The 22,120-nt window shown below is 43.3% G+C and overlaps 1 protein-coding gene across 1 annotated transcript; it reads left to right on the top strand.

Moving 5' to 3' along the window:
• Positions 1–1,311: 1,311 nt before the first annotated feature.
• Positions 1,312–22,109, top strand: itga10 (integrin, alpha 10). Its single transcript, XM_069656939.1, has 29 exons — positions 1,312–1,382; positions 1,495–1,604; positions 1,690–1,778; positions 4,125–4,239; positions 4,342–4,469; positions 5,040–5,188; positions 10,831–10,981; positions 14,801–14,966; positions 15,451–15,524; positions 15,599–15,743; positions 16,953–17,101; positions 17,237–17,380; positions 17,573–17,779; positions 17,878–18,008; positions 18,256–18,422; positions 18,532–18,674; positions 18,755–18,865; positions 18,965–19,050; positions 19,157–19,298; positions 19,396–19,488; positions 19,605–19,681; positions 19,815–19,904; positions 19,988–20,072; positions 20,742–20,855; positions 20,930–21,037; positions 21,122–21,235; positions 21,315–21,410; positions 21,494–21,607; positions 21,702–22,109. The coding sequence occupies exons 2-29, from the start codon at positions 1,496–1,498 to the stop codon at positions 21,753–21,755; spliced, it is 3,351 nt and encodes a 1,116-aa protein (XP_069513040.1). The 5' UTR covers positions 1,312–1,382; position 1,495; the 3' UTR covers positions 21,756–22,109.
• Positions 22,110–22,120: the final 11 nt, after the last annotated feature.

Raw genomic sequence — 22,120 nt, 5'->3', positions numbered from 1 at the left:
AAGTTATCTCAAGACACTTTACAAAAAGAGCAGGTCTAGACCGACTCTTTGTCATGTTATTTAAAGAGAGGCCCAACATGAATCACCATGATTAGCACTTAGCAATATTCGGTACATCGGCAAGGAAAAACTTCAAACCTTGAGCAGAACCAGACTCATGTTGAACAGCCATCTGCCTCGACTGGATGGGCCGAAAATGTTCTAGTTCTAGTCTTGGCTAAGACTGCTTGGCTAATTTAGCAAGTTGCTGGCTATAGCTTTATATTCAACTGGCAAATATGAAATAAGTATCATTAAAGTGTCAAAGAGAGCAAATAAGCATAGGTCCCAAAATGTTGAATTTTCCCTTTAAAATCCAACTCTCATCCTCAGTCCTGTCATGCCATTATGGTAGGAAAAAATGCAGAGGATGCTATCTGCTTCTCCAATGGGCGCTGGAAAACCTCTGCCAGACTACGTAAAGCGCATCATCTGGTGGAGGCCAGGGAGCTCGCTAAACTACACTTCCTCAGTCTAGGACGCCCGCCTCCGATGTCATGTCTCGTTCAAAATCGTCAGGTTTGAAATGCAGACTGCAGTCCTCAAGATTCTTTAGACGATCCACCGGAATATTCTTGTCGTATTTCAGATTATGTACCGCTCTGAGCCATTGCCTGCAGTGCAACAGTAGTATTTCACTCCAGCGCTGGCGTTCCTCTCAGAGGGAGGGGCACATTGCATGCTGGGTGTTGTAGGAATATAGAATGGGCGAAACCACGAGCTGTTTGAACAACTTTCTCCACAGCTATGGCGCCAATCTTCTGCTTCTATGGATTACAGAGAACACCAGCTTTGACTGACAGCGGCTTTTTCCAGGGGCGAACTGCTCCTTTAAGTTGCTTTAATGTTGGGGAAATCATCTTTTTCCACACTGTTTGACATTCCTTTGTCTGAAGTATTTTTTCTATCAGCTTGTTCCATCTCTTTATTTAACTTTTGAGTTTACATTGAAAGAACAATTTCAACCTAAACATTCAAATTACAGTGTTTGTATTGTTGCACCATGTCATCAAAGGGAAATTCCGAAGTCTTTAAAGTTTACAAACAAATTTACTCAAATTTCAGCCGGACATTTATTAAGTTTTCTGTCACTGAACAAAGGTTGGCTGCACAGCATGACTTTGCAAAGGCTCAACTAACAGCAAGTGAGGTTTAGGGAATGTTATTTAAATAAGAAAAATATATTTAACTTTGACATTTGTGTAATAGTCCCTTCCATTGTGTCTTTCAGAGTTGTGTCAGTGTTTCAACATAGATGTAAAGCATCCACGCATCTTCACCGGTCCAGAGGACGCTCTGTTTGGCTTCTCTGTTTTACAGCATGAAGCAGACGGAGAGAAATCGTAAGTGTGTGTTGAAAGACAAAGAAAGAGAAACAATAATTAGACATCTTCCGCAAAGAGGACGTACACGAGGTTTGGATTGTAAATGACTGACTGTGTGATTCTGTTGAAGGATGCTGGTCGGTGCTCCCTGGGACGGGCCACCCAACAACAGGAAAGGAGATGTGTACAAATGCATTGTGGGAGAGGAGAAGAACTCAAGCTGCAGTAAAGTGAATTTAGGTGAGAGAAACAGATATTCTTGACAGATAAAATTACCCATTGAAAATGTGTATTTGAAGTCAACTCTTCTGTCTATATATCCCAGGTGAAACTGCCCTCCAGAACGTCTCTAAAAACCTGAGGAATTCTCACCTGGGAATGACGCTGACTCCCGACTCACCTGATGGCTTCCTGGTACGTGGTTTCAACACTGAGAAACAAACAACTTTTTATTTTGCTACATCATGGGGATTTTGTGTGTGGGAGCCTGAAGGGATGTGGTGAGAGCAGGTTGTGTTTGCTTGTCAGAAATTGAATGAATCAGCTCAGTTTGGAGTGTTTTTATTTGAATTTAGATGTGACCGTGTGCGGTTCACTCATCCCCCACTTCCTGGATACCTTTATGGAGATTCATACGCACATTTACAAAGTCAAACACAGACTCTTTTATCACCTTACAGAATCTAAATCCTTATAATTTATATATCCAAGGATTATATAGTACATGTATATTATGAGACGTTGTCAAGTAAAATATCAAGTCTTTCAATGTGTTCAGAAGCAATTTATAGGTGAAGATTTTAATCTTCCAGATTTAAATAACAATTTAACTGTGGACATTTTACATTCAAAACTGTAGTAAAAAGTTTTTATTTATTCCACTGTGTGAGGCTTGTGAGCTAGCTCAGGCAGTCAACTCTTAAAGGGGCCATATCTTTTGAATGGATGTTCTCATATTTTCATGGGTTTCACATTTTTGGGTGTTTATTGTTCACAGTGAAAAAGTGAAAGCTGCATAATTCCATGTTTTTCCAGAATTATATGTTTAAAAAGGTCGCCTCTGAAATGGGCCGTTTAGAACAGCTGCGGGTTTCTACGTAGAACCTTGCTTTCGCTGAAATCGACCAATCGTCATTCACGGTCATTCACCCTCAGGCTGCCTTCTTGCACTAGCTTGTAGTCAAGTCGATAGAATCTGGCGTTTCTGGCTTGTACATGTAAGGCCGAATAACTGATCCTAGAGCAGCCATGTTTTCTACAACTTCGGAGTGACAGTGCAGTGCGGCCGTTCCCCCACGTGGGATCGCATACGTTGGGGAGGGGCTACACCAAATACTGTCAGCCAATCGTGGCTAAGGTCTGACCTTTGAATGGAAAAACGGCTTGTTTGTTCCAGGAGGAAGGAGAGGCTCCGAAAAAAATTACATTAACATATGTATACAATTTTTAAAACGAAACAAACTTCAACAACGTGATTCCAAAACACATTAGGATAATAGAAAATTGATTACATAGCTAAAATATGTCTACTTTAAATAGGTCAGATCTCAGAGCAGTCAAGTGCACGTCCTCATTTTGATCCCTTAACTCTAGCTGGTCTCACAGTTCAAGCCTTTAACTCTGATACACACATGTTGCTGTTACTCTAGAGCCTTGATTTCTCCGGTTTTGAGGCTCCTGGCGTGCACAGTAACACACTTCTGCCTGGGCCAGCGAGCAGATGTGTTCCTTTTGTTTATGAGTTACTGTGTCTATGGCCCTTTGTCTCATTGTGTGTGTGTACATATGCATGATTTGGTGCCAGGTTTTTTTTTTACAGCTGCTTCGGGTGTGGAGTTTGGTAAAGTTCACGAACGCCATCCAGCTTAGCCTATTTTAATTTGTGTTGTGTGTGTGTGTGTGTGTGTGTGTGTGTGCCCTTGTGTGTTTATCCTAACCCCAGTGGTCAGGTCTAAAACAGGATCGGAATGCGTCTCCGGCCCTTTGTTAATGACAGACCTACCAAAAGCCATAGCACCTCTCTCGCTTTTCTCCGACTTCTCTCTCCTCCCTCTCTCCATCCCTTCTTCTCTGCTCGTCTCCCTTAGGAGAAACCCTTCCATAATGACAGGGCAAGAAAAACCAGGATGTTTCTCTTTCTCTCATTCTACCCATATTTCACCCCACTTTGGGTCTCTCTCTCTTTTGTCTCTCTGCCGTGTGCATGAGTTTCTCTTTTATCTGCTCTTTCCGCACTCTCCCCCCTTATTGCTCCCTCTTGGTATGAGTGCCAAATAAACAGCCGGCTTTGAAGACAGAAATATTTTTATGATGCCCTCCCACCCCACACTCACCCCACTACATTTAACACAATCACTTTTAAATGACTTCACTGGTCTGGTGTTGGAGCTCTGGTGAAACCACTCATGACAACAGTGACTGCCAACATGTCAACAATAGTCGCTCTCTTTCTCTCTGCGTCTCCCTCATTTTATTTCCCCCAAACCACACTATTGTAGTTTTTCCATGAGTTATTCCCTCTCATGACTTGTTTTCTTTTTCTTCCACGTCTGCCCTCATTAACTCTTTTTTTCTCTGTTTATTTGAGGGTCACCAGTCCACATTCGTCTGCGTATTAAAACCCTTGATAAAGACCAAAATACCACTTTCACAACTTATAACACTTGGAAATATACACTGCTCAAATTGACTGTAGTAGCTCCCGTTGTTGCTTCCCCTTCAACACAAATGCTTATGTGTGTATTTGTGTGTGTTCGGCAGGCATGTGCCCCTCTGTGGTCTCAAGAGTGCGGTACGTCCATGTTCAGCACCGGCATCTGCGCCTCTGTCAGCGATGACATGGAACCGAGAGAGACCATCGCTCCGACAGCGCAAAGTAACCACACGTTTTGCACAAACACACACATTGAGGCAGAGAAACATGCTGCACAGGCCTGTTGCAGCTAACCAAATATTTTTAAACTCCCACATGTGGCAGGGTGCTCCACATACATGGACATCGTGATCGTGCTGGATGGCTCAAACAGTATCTACCCCTGGTACGAGGTCCAGAACTTCATCAGCAACATCCTCAGCAAGTTCCACATCAGCCCGGACCAGATGCAGGTAATAGCGAAAGATGTTTCGTGTTTGCAATGGCTGTAAATATTATTTACGTTGGTAATGGAAACTTGTGGGTTTGAATTCGAGTAAGTCTCCAAATCAAACCTCTGGATCCCCTTAGCTGTTGCCCAGAACAGAAAGACAAGCTCGCCCCTTGAGTGAAAACATGCATATAGTGACACATTTACGGAGCCAGTATAGCGAATCTGACCAGAACGAATTGCTTTCATAATAAAAAGGGACATGAGCCGAGCTAGCTTGAGGTTGGGGAGGAATGGGGACATTTCTAGTGAAACAACAAGAGGAGTGAGAGGGGGTTTGGGTTTAGAAAAAGGAGAGTGGGGGGTAAGGAGTAGCAGGCAATGTGAGGTGAAGAGGAAATACTTCTGGTTTCTGAATGAATTCAAAAAGTCCCAGAGTGCTCTGTTTGCTTAAAGAACAGGGTTGTTACTTAAAGAGATAGTTCACCCCAGAAACAAGATGCTTTCCACAACTATGTGCCAGCACAACCATGAACATATGGCATTAGTGAAATGCTTCACAATGTTCGTGTGTGTGTTTGTGCACATTCAGGTTGGTATACTGCAGTACGGCGAGGTAGCGGTCCATGAGTGGTCTCTGAAGGACTACCAGACCACACAGGAGGTGGTGGAGGCGGCCAAGAACATCAGCAGACAGGAGGGACGAGAGACTCGCACTGCATATGCCATCCACATGGCCTGGTAGGCCTGTCAATCATTGTTACCCCGCTCCTACTGGCTGATGTTCTTTCTACTGAAACACTCTGAGGATTTGGCTGAATAACTGGAAACTGTGTGGCTGTTTCAATATAACATTCTTATGGGTTTGTCTAATATAATATGGTATAATATTGAGTTAAAAAGACAATCAGGTCTATTTTTCTTAGACTGGTCTTCCAGCTAATGATATACCTCATGAGCTCAAAAGGCTGTTTCTGATTTATGGCTTACCAAATTATAAGACCAGAATTAGATTAAACACAGTATCATACAGCTGCTACAATCAATGTTCTGATTTCAACAATGGATCAAATGACTGCTTGATATAAGAGGAGTAACTCATAGTGACACACCAACAGATAAATGTCATACATCCTCGCCTCTGTCAGTTCATTGTTTTGAATTTAGGTCCTGAAGCTTCACTATTTTTTTTTAATCAATTCAACCATCATCAATTTTTATTTATAAAACGAAAAATCATACCAAAAGTGAACTCAGGAAACTTTACAAAAAGAGCAGGCCTAGACTGAACTCATTGTAATATTACAGCGTTCACTCTCAATGCCCAAGTTACTTTCACAAACGCAGAAAGGCGAATTAATCACACTGGAGCATTTATCAGCTAAATAGACCGATATCAGGTGGTGAAGTCCAAAACCCAAGCTCAAAGGGAAGTGAATATTTGACAAAAAAATTAATTGATGATGTTGCTCTTTGTTTGCTAACACAGTTGCCATGACGACCTAGAGAAGATGATAACCCACTATTCACTTTCAGATCAAACAGTAGGGCTTTTGCACTAGCATCATCAATAGAAAGGCTGAGGAGCAGTTGGCCAGCTGTTGGTCTAGCAATGCCACAAACAACATAAACAAGACGGAGTGCACTTTGTTTGTTTTGTTTTAAACGCTGCACGATAATAACATAAGTTATTTATTTATATTATTTTCCCTGTTATTCTATTTTTTAAGGCTTGTGTTACAAGCTAGCCAGCGCTGCGTTGGCTTAGGTATTGGATCAATTAACATAGACTTAAGCCTGGACCAAAGGTTTCTTTTATGCTGGGAAGGTGGCTTCATTGAAGTAGTAGTTTAAGACGGATGTCTATGACGGGGCATTGGTTTAGCACAGCGGTTAAATCATGCGTCTTATGTGCAGAGGCTCGGTCCTCACCGCGTTCGGCTTCCGTACTTGGCCCTTTGCTGCGTTTCGTACCTATTCTCTCTTCCCCTGTTTCTGAGACGATGCACTGTCCTCTCACTTAACAAAGGCATAAAAAGCCCCAAAAAATCAAACAAAAACTAAAAAGTTTTTGAACAATGAAAAAGTTCCACTAGTTTTTGCTTTTGACGGATCCCAAGTGGCCCAACTAGTTTGAATTAATACGGGTTGTTATTGCTAATGGCAGAGCATTTTATGTCCATATAGTTTTTTCTGAAAGTTATTGATCTAAGATAAATAAATGATACATGAAAAAATCATTTAAAAATGTGTTGATCATCATTCAAACTCCCTCCTTAAACTTACTCCTGGCAGTTCCTTCATGACTTCTCTTTGTAGCTGGTAGTATGCTGGAGGTATTTAAGCTGGTAACCCAAGTCTAAAGAAACAACTCTACAGGTCGAGGGTCAGTTGCTTAATGAAAACCTTAAAGTCTTAAAATATCTCTTTCTTTTTTCAAAATAAAATTCCTGCTTTATTAAAGTCATACCCACATCGAGCACCACACCCAGACCTGATGTGTGGCCCCAACTTCCATTTTTGGGTTGTGTGTCTTGGAGACGTGTTTAACTTCTACACACAGACAGACCCACACACACACGCCCCCACACTAGCACACACACACACACACACACACACACACACACACAAATACAGGTAATTGGAGAGTTCCTGTTTTCTGGTACTTTCAAAGGTAAAAGTTGGAGAGCTTTAGGAGGAACGTTTAAAAGGTAGTTGAAAAGCAGTGACTGGAAAATGGAGCCAGTAAAATTGTGTTACTGTGGCATAAAAACACCACTGACTGGAAATCCAGACTCTACTTCCACTCTCTCTTGCTCTTTATCTTTTACCGTCAGTGCCTTTCCCACCCTGTCAGACGGTGAAAACACTCAGTAGACTCATCATGAGAATAAACACAGAAGCCTTTGTGAAATCACTTAAGTATAATGTTTAATTTGTTTGGTCATGTCAAAATAAAACAACGTTACTGCTCACACACACACACATAGATCGCAGCGCAGGCATTGGGCAGGAAAGTGACGGGGTAGAAAAACATGGAGATTAGCTGAGCTGGACTAGTCGGCTGCTGGCTCAGCACGGCTGCAGGTGTGGCACACACTGACCCAGCCTGGTCAGCCAAGTAGTCCTCCTGCAGCTGTAAAAATACACACACAGACACTTACAGTACACACATGCGCTGATGGACACTTACACACACATTAAGGGCTCACACCTTACACTCAAACTCACATACACACATGGTTTTACTATACTTACATTGACTGCATTCATCCCGTGCCCCCCTAACCTCAACTTTAACCCTCGTCCCTGCATGGTTGACCTTTGACCTTTACCCTGACCTTGTCCTTATTATAAACTCAACCCTAAACTTAAGCACTTTGCTAACATAGCTATAAATATTTGTCCCTGGAGGCTTTTGATGATTTTATTTTTCACTTTTCTGACAGTTACAGGAACAACTGAATGTTTGTTACACTGTAAGTTCATCCAAGCCGATAGAAATAAACCCACCAAATCCGCTGTATTTAACGAGAAACAACAGTGCTGTAAAAGTTTTGAGGCCAGTGAGGGAAGCAGTGACACTGGAAAAACAATTAAATGCTCAACAAACTCATGCAAAGTTTGTAATGGAAGGGATCTTCAAATGCGACCAAAGTGAAGTGAGGACACGCAGAGGAAAATTGCCAGATTCACGTGAAGGCAGAGAAAGCTAAGCTAGCTAAATTAGCGGAGAGATATTAGAGATCCGTAAAGTGTTGGACTTGACTTGAGGCATTCAAGCCTCTGGTTTTGACCTGTTAAAGTCCTAAATCAAAGATAAAAATAGGAGAAATTAGATACGACAGGTGGTGCAGTGGTTAGCGCCGTCACCTCACGGCTAGAAGGTTCCTGGTTTGCAGAGGGCCTCTCTGTTTAGAGTTTGCATGCTCTCCCCCGTGCATGAGTTGGTTCCTCCCACAGTCAGAAGGCGGCTGTGGCTCAGTGGTAGAGACGGTCATCTCTCAATCGGAAGGTTGGTGGTTCAATCCCTGACTGCTACAGTCACATGTCGAAGTGTCCTTGGGCAACACTGAACCCCGAATTGCTCCTGAAGGCATATGAATGGGCATAGATCTGATTGGAGATTGGCATTTGGTGTCATCAGTGTGTGAATGTGTGTGTGAATGGGTGAATGTGACATGTAGTGTAAAAGTGCTTTAGGGTGGTCGGACGACTAGAAAAGCGCTATATGAGTACAGTCCATATACCATCCGAAGACATGCTCATTAGGTTCATCTGTGACACTGTGTGTGAAAAGGTTGTCTGTCTCTGTGTGTCAGCCCTGTGATTGACTGGCGATCAGTCCAGGTGTACCCCGCCTCTCGTCCAATGACAGCTGGGATAGGCTCCAGCCCTCCCCTGACCCTGAACATGATGAGCGGTGTATAGATAATGTATAGACATGACAGCGACAAGCAGGCTTTACATGGCAACAAAGCTTGAATTTCAAATAGACTTTGTGTTTTTCAATAAGAGCAAAAATCTTGCTGAAGTCTTGTTTCTGTCCAAGAAAGAGTCCCGCACACAACCCCTCGAAACTCTGTAATTCGTTGTTTTTTCACTTGTACTTTTTTATGTTGGACAAGGCTAGGTGTTTTCTCCTGTTTATAGTATTTGTGCTAAGCTAAGCTAAAGGCTGCTGGTTATAGCTTTAAATTAATCTTACAGACATGACAGTGGTATCGATCTTTTCATTGCGATCTTTACCAGGAGGCGAGAGAGCCACATCTCACAAAATGTAATTTTTCAGATTCAAAAAGGCTTGTGTTCAGTTTTACAAGAAAAACCTTGAGAAAGACACAGACACCCAAACTGCTCCTAATAAGGAGTTGTGTTTGGGGTTTGCTTTGAACACACACGCACACACACAGTGTAATGTTGACCTGTAAATGACAGTACTGGAGCACACAGAGGACACTTTAGAGTAGATGACAGACTGATGCATGAACATCAAACAACCCTCTACAATTGAATCAGCGCCTGATTTTTATATTGCTCCACCCGTCTGAGACGGTCTCACCCCTACACACACACACGCACACGCAGACCGCTGCGCCGTGTCTTTACCACACTGCTGGGACTCCATAAAATGGGTTGTAAATACGAGCAGGCCTCCCAATTAGCATCACTCACTTTCTCTCCTCTTTCATCTCCCCTTTCCTTCTTTCTCATCTGTCTGTTCCTCTCCTTTTTTCCCCCTCCTCCCTCCTTACCTGTTTATATCTGTCTTGTCTCGTCTTTCTCTCATTCGTCTCTCCTCAGCCAAATTCCTTTCTTCTTTTATGTCTCTCTCTTCTCTCTTTCCCACCAGTTTTATAACTCTGTATACACCACAATTGCAAACCCACATCAGAGCAGGATTTGCACTCTCCAGTTGTAATATTTGGCGTCTTTTATTGTTCTACTTAATTTGAACCCGTTTCTCTCCCCTCCAGTTACCCTCGTTTTCTGCTCCTCTCCCTTTCCTCCTGCTATTTTCCCTTACCTTGTAGACTTAATATTTACCTGTCTGCCATCTTCCTTTTCTCATCTTCCCCAGTATTTTACTCATCTATTTGTCCCTCTCAGTTATTTTTCCTCCTCTCCTCCCTTCTGTTTTCTCCTCTCCCTCTCTACCCTATGTAATTTGCAGTCTGCATAGGGGGAAACGGTTGTTTTTAACTCCGAGTTTCTTGCGGCTGACCACGATGTTATATTTAGACAAGGGCTGGAGTTAGGCCTGAAAATGACTGAGTTCGCGAGCAGTGACTACTCTCCCCAGTTCACTGTGTGTGTGTGTGTGTGTGTGTGTGTGTGTGTGTGTGTGTGTGTTGGTCTGAGGCTAACCAACCCTATTCAACGCTTGAAGCAGGTCCCGCTGAAAACAGGTTTCCTGCAGACAAACAGGGTGGGTCCGTTCTTGTGTGTTTGTCATTTAGGTTTCCTCTCTGTATCATGGCACAACCGGATGGGAATGCACAGATGCGGTCGCTGTGTGCAATGACAAATGCACTGACCGACTTGAGTCAACTGGCAGCTAATGCATGTGTGTCAAGGATGACTAATATAGATGTGGGAAGGTCCAGTTGTGATTTGGACCGTTTATGTGTGACTTGATGTGAAGGAACTTTAATATGTTCTGTCTGTGTTTTACTAGCTATTCATTTTGTCAGGAAGCACTTAGAAGTGTATATTATCTCATAGGTGGGGTTTGTTGATTTTAGGAAACCAAGTGACTCCCTCTCCTTCAGGCTCTTTCACTTCTCTTCTTCTTCTCTTCTTGATTCAAGATCATTCACCTGGATATTTTAGCAAACTAGCATCACGTTATAAAGCTAAGTCCGTCCTCTCTTTCCTTGTAGCACAGAGGCGTTCAGTGCTGAGCGCGGAGCGAGGGACGGCGCCACCAAGGTGATGATTGTAGTGACGGACGGAGAGTCACATGACGGGGAGGAGCTACCGGATGCTCTGATGGAGTGCGAGAACAGGAACATCACCAGATACGCCATCGCTGTGAGTACATCTCATCAAGTCTCGCAAGTTTAAAGACCTAAAACCTTTTTTGAATTGCAGGAGTTTTATTGTCTCATGATGTTTAAAATGTTGGTTCTAAAGCTTTTTTTCTACCAAGAAAAGAGAGAAATTATTTTAAGAGATGCCCAAACGATGAACTCATGTTATCAATGGGGTGTGTAGAGCATCCCTGACATTCCTCACACATTGTCTGAATGTTGTCTGGTAACCACATAAACCCTCAAGCAGCCACACAATACCACCACCACTCTCCCAAAAATAACATCTCCAAATTACCAAATGAGCCCCTTGGGTGAACTAAAATAGCCTAGTGGGAACAAAAACTCCTCCTCGCCGGCCCCACCCGACCCCCTCGACACAGCAGTTTTGGTGTCGGAGGAGCAGACAGACTCCCGTGGCAGGTCAGGCTGCAGACCCCTCCCTTCCCCTCAAAGATAGCTGGGGAAGCTTCACACTCCACTGGAACCACAGAAGAAGAGAGCATGAGCCAGCAAGGAGGAGGAGAGGCACAGTGCCACTATAGAAACATGTGTAGACAGTGAAGATCAGATATAGCTAGTAATGTATGGGCTCAGTTACCAATTGGTCTGACTGGATAGTCCTAATGTTTGAATGTTTTGTTCAGTTGAAATCACTTTGGAAGATTTATTCGTCTGTGTCTTCCTGAATCTTTCTCTCCGACTGTCTCACTTTCGCAAGTTATCTCTGGGAATCGAGTGTGCTCTGTCCCTAAAGCATTTGCTGACAAGAGGCAAGGCTGAGAAGGCCAAAATGTGTTGGCCTTCTTCTTAGCCTGTTCTTTTTTTATTCACACACTAAAACAACAGAGGTTAAAGAGTTTGTTGTGTCCAAAGCTATAAAAGAATCAGTTAATACAAGACTAGAGTTCAGCCATGCTAGCAGTACTGTGAGCTTAATGGTAAACATTAACGGGCTAACATGCTAACAATGACAATTTTTTTTTTATTAGGTACACCATCTTCAGTTTAGTATATTGGTATGCTAACATTTGCTAATTAGCTCTAAACACATAGCTGAGGTTGATGGGAATGTTAAAATCATTAGGATTAAAGAAAGAAACTGTGGAAAGATTTAATTCTTCAATGCTTTTAGTACAACATGTGATTTACCATTTTATTACACGGCTGTGTTAAATACTTGATTCTGATTGGTTAATTATGGCATTCTAAGGTCTGTTATTTCTCAATAACAGACCGTTGTTATGAAGAACAGACCGTTGCTAGGGATTCAGCTCTAATCACACTATCTGGAGGACTAACTGTTATCATATCAATCCGCTGAAAGTAGTCTGGTAAATTTGATGTTGGTTTGTTTCCAGAGGGAGAAAAATAAGAGAGATGAAAACAGTGGAGAGAAAGTAATAAAGGTTAAATGATGCAAAAACTGAAGGCTACGACAGAGATATCTACAAGACAGCACTTGAAGTAAACATTAAACGGAACACAGTACGAGATACAGCTGTGTTCAAAGATGGTGAATGTAAAAGAAAACTTCAACAGACAGTTACAAGGCAGGAACCCTCAATCAGGTGCTGTGCTGGTCCCTGTGGTCCTGTTCACCTTGTCTTACTTCACCATCAATGGAAATGTTTCCATTTAATGTGAGTGATAACAGCTCGGTTAGCTCATTTTAATGTGAGTAATAACAGCTCGGTTAGCTCATTTTGATGTGAGTAATTTTAGCTCGGTTAGCTCATTTTAATGTGAGTAATATTAGCTCAGTTAGCTCATTTTGATGTGAGTAATATTAGCCCAGTTAGCTCATTTTAAGAAGGCTACAGAGTTAACCGTTGCTATGGACGCAGCTATTAACACTATAACAGACTATTTTTAAACAGAAAACAGAAATATAATCATTTTTAAATTAATAAAATCATTTCCAAATCAATTTATTGTGTCAAATTATTCATTTTGTAAGTAAACAGCCATGTAATAAGCACGATAATGGATGTTATCACGGAATAGAACCCCGACAGGATGAGCTCACCGTGAAGGGGGTCCTCACAATCCAGAGGACTAACTGTAATCAATCTGCCAAAAGAAGTCCGGTAAATCTTTCAGCTTGTTTACAGAGGGAAAAAATAAATAAAAGAGACAAAACAGCGGAGAGAAAGCGATAAAGGTTGATCAATGCAAAACCCCGCTTAGTGTTGGGGTCCTGCTCACCCTGTCGGTGTTCCAATCCGCGAGGACAACCTGCTTACTATTACTTATCCCCTACTTACTCCAACACATTGGAGTGGAAGCATATAGTTTGGGCAGTTATAGTTCAAACCCAAACTAAGACATCTGTATGGTTTTCCTTTGTAATCGTGTGAAAAGACCCTTTAAAAAGGCTGACAAAGCAGTGAGACCAGGGAGAGGATTAAGGTTTAAAAACCATCAATTGTGTTCAAATGAGCTGTAATAGTTATATCACTGTGAACCTTCAAATTAAAACTCTGCCTGCCATGTTGAGAGAGGGAAACAGACAGCCAGGGAAAGAGAGCCAATGTTTGGGTCTGTTTAAGAAAGAACTAGAGCACGAGGTGGGTTTTTGAGTGTTTTCCCTAGTTGTCAGAGTGTTGACAGGTGAGTACTTCTCGTCACAGTAGCCATGTTTTGATGTTGCTCTCTGTGCTGCTGCCTGTCTGTGTGTGGGGGTCTGTGTGTGCGGTGAAATGGCTCGCAGGGGAGAGTTGAGCTTTAAAAACAAGAGCACGGTCACTGCAGACTGTGTTTTATACATTAGTGCAGGTTAAAGCCTGGACGTGTGTGTGTGTGTGTGTGTGTGTGTGTGTGTTGGGGGGAGTGGTTTATTCACAGCTATGCATGTCTCTGAAAATCTGCCTTTTATTTCTAAAGTCTTTCTTCTTTTCTGTCTCTGCTCATGAGTTAATAAAAGCCAGATAGAGTTGGCAGCCCGGGTGGAATCTCTCTATGAATTCTTAACGTACATATTTATATGTGGTCTGTCTTCATGTTACACACTACACCCCTCTCCGTCCTCCTGCCCTTTGAAAACAGAGGATTTCCTTAGTTTGCTTGGCAGCTGGAGTCACAGGGGGAGATTCTTGGGTTTGGTTTCTCTTATGGAATTTTCTCATTTGTACTTCAGGAATTAAGCCATCGACCACTGCTGCTACGGTATATCTGCTGCATCAGTCATCTCCGCACCTCTCTGCTAGGCCTGCGCTCCTCATTTACAAATCTCTGGTGGCTACTATTTCCTCCACTTTCAAGCTTTCCAGTCAATTTGTTGCCTTTAGGTAATTGCTGGTAAATTACACAGGCAATGAAGTGTGTTTATTTTCATTTTATTCACAGTTAAATCCTGAAGTCCAAAGTTACTTGTGGGCTACAGGATCAGAGTACATAGTTGTAGTGCTGGCTCCTCTTTTCTCTTCGGTCAGACTCCTGTAACATCTCTCTTTTCACTCTGATGAAGAGTGTTGAAACATCTGGTCGCATAACTAAAGGCTGCATTTTCAGCAGTTTGTGTCAGTTGCTTTTTTCCTTTTGAAAGTTTGGCGTCCTCGAACTGGGAAGCACCTGACTCAGCTTCAAACTGCTGGACGATGCATGAAGAAACATGTTTCTTTTTCTGTCGCTCACAATCATCGAGAAGTTATTGCTCCCATACATGCCATAAAGTCTGTTTGTGCTCTCTGTTTTTCTCGCCCTCGCCTCCGTTCTCTGCTTCTAGTGTAATCCCTCAGTGTTTTATTAAACTTGTGTTATCTGCTTAGTCATTTACTGTGTTTTTTCCACTCTCTCTTTCTCTCACGCTGGGCTCCAGGTTCTGGGTCATTACATCCGCCGGCAGCAGGATCCTGAGACATTCATTAGCGAGATCAAGTACATCGCCAGCGACCCGGACGACAAATACTTTTTCAATGTGACGGATGAAGCTGCGCTCAATGACATCGTGGACGCCCTGGGAGATCGCATCTTCACTCTTGAAGGTTTGTGATGCAGGGGAAGGAGGCTGAGCATGAATGAACGATGTAATGCTTTTAAGAAAAGGAAGAAAGCAGCAATGTAACAGTTCTTTAAGTCTCTCATGATTAGCGCTAAGATCTCCAGTGTTGTTTAATATGTAAGAGCTTGGAAAAAAGTATCAGAGTCCATGTGAGAAAATGATCAGTAGCCCTGCAGAGAGAGCATAAAGAGGAAGGCAGAGGGAGTGTACAGCCATCACAATAGTCATGGGAACAGGAGGGGCATGCTGATGAAAAGCAATGCCACCCTTTAAATGTTTAGGGAAATCAGAGAGGAAAGAGACAGGAGGAAAGGAAAGGAAAGGGTGAGGCATGTCGGCCACCTGTGATCCTCAGGGTGAGTAAGGGAGCTAAAGATGCCATCTAGATCAGATCCTGACACGGAGAGGAAGGAAGGGAGGAGATGTGTGAAAAGAAACGTGACTGACTTTGCTCTCCGTGTCTGCAGGCACGCTGGGATACAACCAGAGCTCGTTCCACATGGAGATGTCTCAGATCGGCTTCTCCACACACACACTGGATGTAAGTGTTCATATCTATGTGAAGTGTGTGTTTTCACCTGCAGTGTCTCATCAGTGACACTCTTCATTCATCAGGATGGCATTCTGTTTGGGATGGTGGGCGCTTATGACTGGGACGGTGGAGTGTTGAAGGAAGGGACCAACGGACGCATCATGCCGCCCAGGGAGGCTTTCGAAAGCGAGTTTCCACTGGAGCTGAAAAATCACGCTGCTTATTTAGGTACCAACATATCTCCCCACTGAACACAATGTCAAAAGGATCAAACTGTTTTTGGCTTATGGTGCATCAATATCATAAGTTGCATTCATGTGTCTTGCTTGAGCTCATTTGAAGAATCTGTCTTCCAGGGTGGTGCATTCATGTGTCACTGGGAAGCTCAGACATGTGGAACTTAATTCAGCTGGCTACACAGCTGAACTAACGCCCAAGTTGGCTAACGCCCAAACATTTCCTGAAGAACTAAATTGACTTCCCCAAAAATTAATTTGGTAGCTTAGAATTATTTACACTATTAATTAAGCTGCAGTTTATTTTTTTAAAGAACAGATTCATAGTTTTGTGTGTGAAATTTCACAGACTATATGAGAATATTACAATTACCTCAAGGGCAAGAAGGCATCTTCAAATAGCCTCTTATACAATGTTGAATTTATTATCTCAAACTAAATAACAGTGAACTTTTGTAACCCTGATGTTTTAGGCCCCTGGAAACAGTTAGCCACTTTGCCAAGTTGGATTTTAACTGGCATCTTTAAAGCTCCTGTGAGGAGTTTTTTGGTGGTTATGAAACAGACTGAAATTAATACTGATAACTCTATATGACCTACAAAAGCCATCGACAAGACTGATTATTTCTTTGTAGATATTTTCACCGGTGTCAGATGAGGAGATTAACAGCACGTGGTCGAAACTGCCTTTGTTTACATTTTTCACGGGAAAGATTCTCAAAGAGTGATATGTTTAAATCATAGAAGAAGCAGGAGGAGATTTTTCACAAGAAACACAACTGACACATGTACAGGGCAAGATCAGAAAAGAGAAGCAGCAGCTGCTTTAATGTTATAAGCTCCAAAATGTATGTGGTCTTTTTCCAAACATCTTTGATTGCTAACTGTTTATCTTTCAGGGGTTAGGGTCTCTTGTATCACTTATGTCGGGGCTTTCTACAGCAGCACAGAGAGCAACTCCAGAAACATATAAACACTGACAAAAATATATGGTCAGCAAGATGTGACGCATGACTTATATCAAATACATTTTTCAATCAAGTAGATTTTCACAATGAAAATGCAACAACAGTGGTGAAAATCTACTTCATTTTTCATCATAGATGAAATCATTAAACAACACCAGTGTTGCTCTTAAAGTCTTAATTAGAGGACAAAGATGAGCTGACGTGTTGGATGATGTGTATCTATGTGTTTCCAGGTTACACAGTGTCGTCTGTGATAGTTGGCGACTGGAGGAGGCTGTATATCGCCGGGGCTCCTCGATTCAAACACAAAGGCAAAGTCATCCTGTTTGAACTCAGCGATGAGGGAGATGTTAACATTGTCCAGGCCCTCAATGGAGAACAGGTTAATCTTTCCATATGCACTTTTCTTTGTGGATTTATTGTAGCAGAAAACAGGAATCTCAGTTTTTTAAAAGGAGATTGAAGCAATGGCTCCCCCTGCTGGCGGTGATCTGAAAGAGCATGTTTCTGTGTGTAGATTGGGTCATACTATGGCAGCGAGGTGTGTGGGCTGGATATCGACCAGGATGGCATCACCGATGTCCTTCTGGTCGCTGCTCCGATGTTCCTCGGCTCAGGAAACAAGGAGGCTGGCAGAGTCTACATTTATACTCTCAGTGGGGTAAGACAGCACTGGCACTGATCAGTATTTTCCTTGTAGACTATTATGCAATGACTCAGAAAAGAATACAGCATTTATTAATTTCTAGGTAGATTTTTATAGCATTGATCTCAAAAAGTATCCTTTATTATCCCCTACAATGTTCCCCATAAACTCCTCCATCTTCTTTCCCTTCTTCTTCTTTAATCTTAGGAGGAGGAGTTTGTATCTAACGGTACCCTGAAGTCTGAGGAAAAGTCCCAGGATGCCAGGTTTGGTTACTCCCTGGCATCCGCTCCAGACCTCAACCACGACGGCTTCACTGACCTGCTGGTGGGAGCCCCGCTGGAGGATGATCACAGGGGCGCCCTCTACGTCTACCACGGAGACGGCATTTACGTCATCCACAATTATAAGCAGGTTCTTGTCACTCGCCTACTACTACATGTCCTCTGGTGTGTTTAAGGATTCAGTCAAAGTCATTTCTGTTTTTGTCTCTGCCTCTCTCATCATCTCAGCGTATTTCGGGGGCATCAATCTCCCCCTCCCTGCAGTATTTTGGCCGCAGTGTGAGTGCTCGGTTGGACTTGGATGGAGATGAGCTGATAGACTTGGCAGTGGGAGCACAGGGCAGCGCCGTGCTGCTCAGGTGGGTATAGAAGAGTTAGGAGGGAAGGACGTGGCTAGAACAGGTTTGATTTTAAAGCTGGTAATAATGAAGCTAGACAACATTTAAGATGCATTTCCTGTAGCCAAGAGCAGTAACCATAAAAAAGCATACAAAAAAACGACCTATTTAGTCCTATTGTGATCATCTACTGGCGTCTACATTTTACTGGGATCACATGGCGGACAATCAAATCCTGTTAATCATCTCCTGTCCTTCCTGTGTGCAGCTCTCGAAGCATCGTCCAGATCAATGTGAGCCTGTCCTTTGAGCCGCACTCCATCAACGTCATCCAGAAGACCTGCCAGAGGGGAGGCAGAGAGTCCGCCTGTCTCAATGCCACCGCCTGCTTCACAACTGTCTCCCGCTCCCCGGGAACACACAGCAACAGCTTTGGTATCACACTTTATTTTTACTCTACCCTCTCTAGTACAGGAGCAGAAATAATGAGAATGGGAATATTCCAACACTCACCATCTGTCCCAATTACCTGCTCCCTCCTCAGATCTGTGGGTGACGGCCATGCTGGACGACAGGAAGTTGTCTGCGCGGGCGCTGTTTGACGACAGCTCACACCGACAGACCCAGCTGGCGGTCCCAGTCCACACAGGACAAACTCGCTGCCATAAACTGCCCTTCCACGTCTATGTGAGTGTCTGTGCACACTTTTGATATCATTCATATACAAACTAATTTATTTAATCACAATTTTTCCTTCTTTGTTGTAGGACACAGCAGATTACATCCGCCCAATCAGCTTCTCTCTGCGCTTTAAGATCAACAACACAGAGAGTGGGCCAGTGCTGGACGAAGGCTGGCCAACTACTGTGAAAAAAACTGTGAGCTGCAAACATTTACTGACATCTTTCTTACTGCCGCACATTTCCTCCCTCTTGTCTACATAAAACATGCCGTCCTCTCCTCTTGCACTTCTCCAGATCCAGTTCTTTAAAGACTGCGGCGAGGACGATGTGTGCACGACAGACCTGGTGCTGCAGGCTCAGATGGACGTCTCTGGGACAAGGTACAGATTTGAGATATTCCTCTATTCTCTTCTCTTTTCATGAGTTTGACAAAATCAGATTGCTTCTCAGAGTTTTCAGAGAGTTCCCATTGTGTTTCCTCCACAGACAGAAGCCTTATGTGATTCGCAGCCCTCGTAGGCGTCTGGCGGTGGAGGTGCAGCTTGAGAACAGACTGGAGAACGCCTACAACACCAGCCTGACGCTGCACTATTCACGCAACCTGCACTTCTCCAGCCTCAGCATCAGGGTAAACCACTCACATATACAGCAAACACTCCATACACTTTTTACACAGACCTACAAAGACAAACTAATGCAAAAGTTCTCACTTTCTTTTCATGTAGGAGGATGCCCACTTTAAGATCGAGTGTACGGCACTCGGTGCCAACAGCCACTCGTGTAACGTCAGCTATCCAGTATTTCGCTCCCAGTCAAAAGTACGTGCACGTCGAGGGAATAGCTCGAAAAACTCCCTCGGCTCAGCCCACTCATACTTCACTTCCTCCAGGTGACACGTGTCACTTCAGCAGCCTCTTCTCTCTTCTGTTTGCAGGTTAACTTCATGCTGGAGTTTGAGTTCAGCTGCACATCGCTGCACAGCCGGGTGCAGATGAAGCTTCACGCTGCCAGGTAAAGCAGGGAGCTCACAAATACTGGAAATAAACTCTCAAACTTTAATGTTGATGCTGCAATGAGTGATTCAAAGTGTACTGCCATCTGTAAGAAGCAGCTGCGTCTATGTAACCTCCTGGTTCTTTTACAGTGACAGTGTGGAGAGAGAGGACACTTTGGGAGACAACAGTGTTCAGCTGCAGAGTTTTGTTCAGTATGAACCAGACTTGTTTATTAGCAGGTATGCGTGTGCAGCATACAGTATCTATATAACTCATTTAAAAATGTTTTGTATTCATTTATTTTACCTGTTTGTCTTTGCAGTGACTCTAATCTGAACCGATATGAGGTCCACCCCACTCGTACAGTGTCAGAGGCAATTGGACCGGAGTTCTACACACACCTCAAGGTAATATTGGCTCATATGCTCATTTTATGATCTTTAATGCTTCCAAACATTGTGAAGCTTAAAGGAGAAATGGAAAAGCCCCTGGAAAAAGCCACTGTCACTGCCACTGAAAATTGGAGCTATAGCTGTGGAGAAAGTTGTACAAACAGCTTGTGTTTTCGCCCGTTCTACATTCCTACAACACCCAGCGTGCATTGTGCCCCTCCCTCTGAAAGGAACGGCCCAGCGAGAGACGCTGGAGTGAAATACTACTGTTTCACTGCAGGCAATGGCTCAGAGCGGTACAGAATCTGAAATACAACAAGAATATACCGGTGGATCATCTAAAAAATCTTCAGGTCTGCAGTCTACATTTAAGACCTGACGATTTTGAATGAGACCTGACATCGGACATCGCTCCCTCGCCTCCGCCAGATGACGTGTTTTGCGTAGTCTGGGGGTAGTTTTTCCAGGGCCCATTGGAGAAGAGGATAGCGTCCTCCAAAGGCACAGAGCCAAATTGCCTTTTTTCTTACCATATTGGCATTAGCTCCCCATTATAGCATGATAGGACTGAGGTTGAAAATTGACGAACTGGCCCTTTAGTATAGCTTTTGTTAGTATTTGTACTGAGTCATCCGTAGTCTAAAAACAAGGCTTAATTAGATCATGTTTTGTTTGTGTTTGTAGCTGCAGAACCTCGGCTGTTACTCCGTGAGTAATCTGGAGCTCAGGCTGCATCTGCCCTCTGTGGCTGCAGGAGACCGAGTCTTTATGACCGTCACTGAAGTCTTTTCATACAACGTGAGTAGCTCTGCTGCGTGAGTGTTTGTCTCTCCCTTTTAGATCATGTCTGACATATTTAAATCCCCCTTTAGGCCACAGGGGTGAACTGCAGCGTGCTGAGTGATCTTGCCCAGCTGAAGGCCAGACAGAGGGACGTGCGCTCGCTTCATCCTGAAGACATGATGCAGAATGACATACTGGTGAGGCCCCTGGTAGCACAGCAGCTGCTGAACTCTGTGCAGCATCAGTATGTGTGTTAACAAACTGTTTGTTTGTGTGGTTAGAACTGCAGCAGGTCGTGGTGCACCGAAGTGGTGTGTGAAGTTCAGCAGCTTCTCAGAGGCCAGTCCGCCATCATTCGTGTCAGCCGCAGAGTTCATGATGATTTCTTCAGAAAAGTGGGTTCAACAACAGGCAACTGATTTTTCTGTCCTATGACACAAACATTCATCATCACCCCTGTGTCTGTATTTGTAGGCCAAATATAAGTCAGTGAGGATAATAGGTGCCTATCGCCTCGCAGCTCAGGAGACTAACCTCATCACACTGGGCACGGGGACAGTCTGGAGGGAGGTAAGAAGACTGTGGCATAATTTAAGAGGCAGAGTGAGAAAGACGATTTCTTTTACTAACCTTTTAAATTGTGTATTTTTCAGACTGTACTGGAGGTGCTGAAGGGAAGAGCTATTCCCATCTCGCTGTGGATTTTAATTGGCAGCATCATTGGAGGTTTGCTGCTACTGGCCCTGATCATTTTCATACTCTGGAAGGTATTTTCACGTCGCATTTACCTTCTAAATATCTTCAGAAACATGAATGTGTTTTGGACAGATTGATTACCCTCTCTCCGTCTCTCTCACTCAGCTTGGATTCTTCACACGCAAACAAAGAGGAGAGGATGAGAACCATGAGGACTGAGCCCCAGTTTTGCTGCCATGACAACAGTCATTTGCCATGATGACTACCACATGAGCCGAGACGGCCCTCTTTCCTGGCACAGAGATAGTCCTGGGATTGGACTCGATACTCAGACGCGACAGGGACCTCCAGGACCAAAGAGAGAATCACGAGGGTCCAACAGAAATGCACTACCCACTATTTCCAGGGTCGGGAGCACTTATGTAAATAATTTTGTTCTATTTTAAGGAAAAACCAAAGTGTATTAAACCACAATTCTTCTATTTAATATACAGATATCCTCACGGTTTCACATTTCAAACAATCACTTTGTCCTATGTTTGTCGTACAGTTTTGTGTTTGTACTTTAATAAAAGGAAAACAGT

This window comes from Semicossyphus pulcher, unplaced genomic scaffold (genome assembly GCF_022749685.1).
Source record: "Semicossyphus pulcher isolate SPU_LCO1_2020_fin unplaced genomic scaffold, fSemPul1.0.p SCAF_9, whole genome shotgun sequence".
In the NCBI taxonomy this organism is placed as follows: Eukaryota; Metazoa; Chordata; class Actinopteri; order Labriformes; family Labridae; genus Semicossyphus; species Semicossyphus pulcher.
This window is presented reverse-complemented; position numbering and strand designations above follow the sequence as displayed.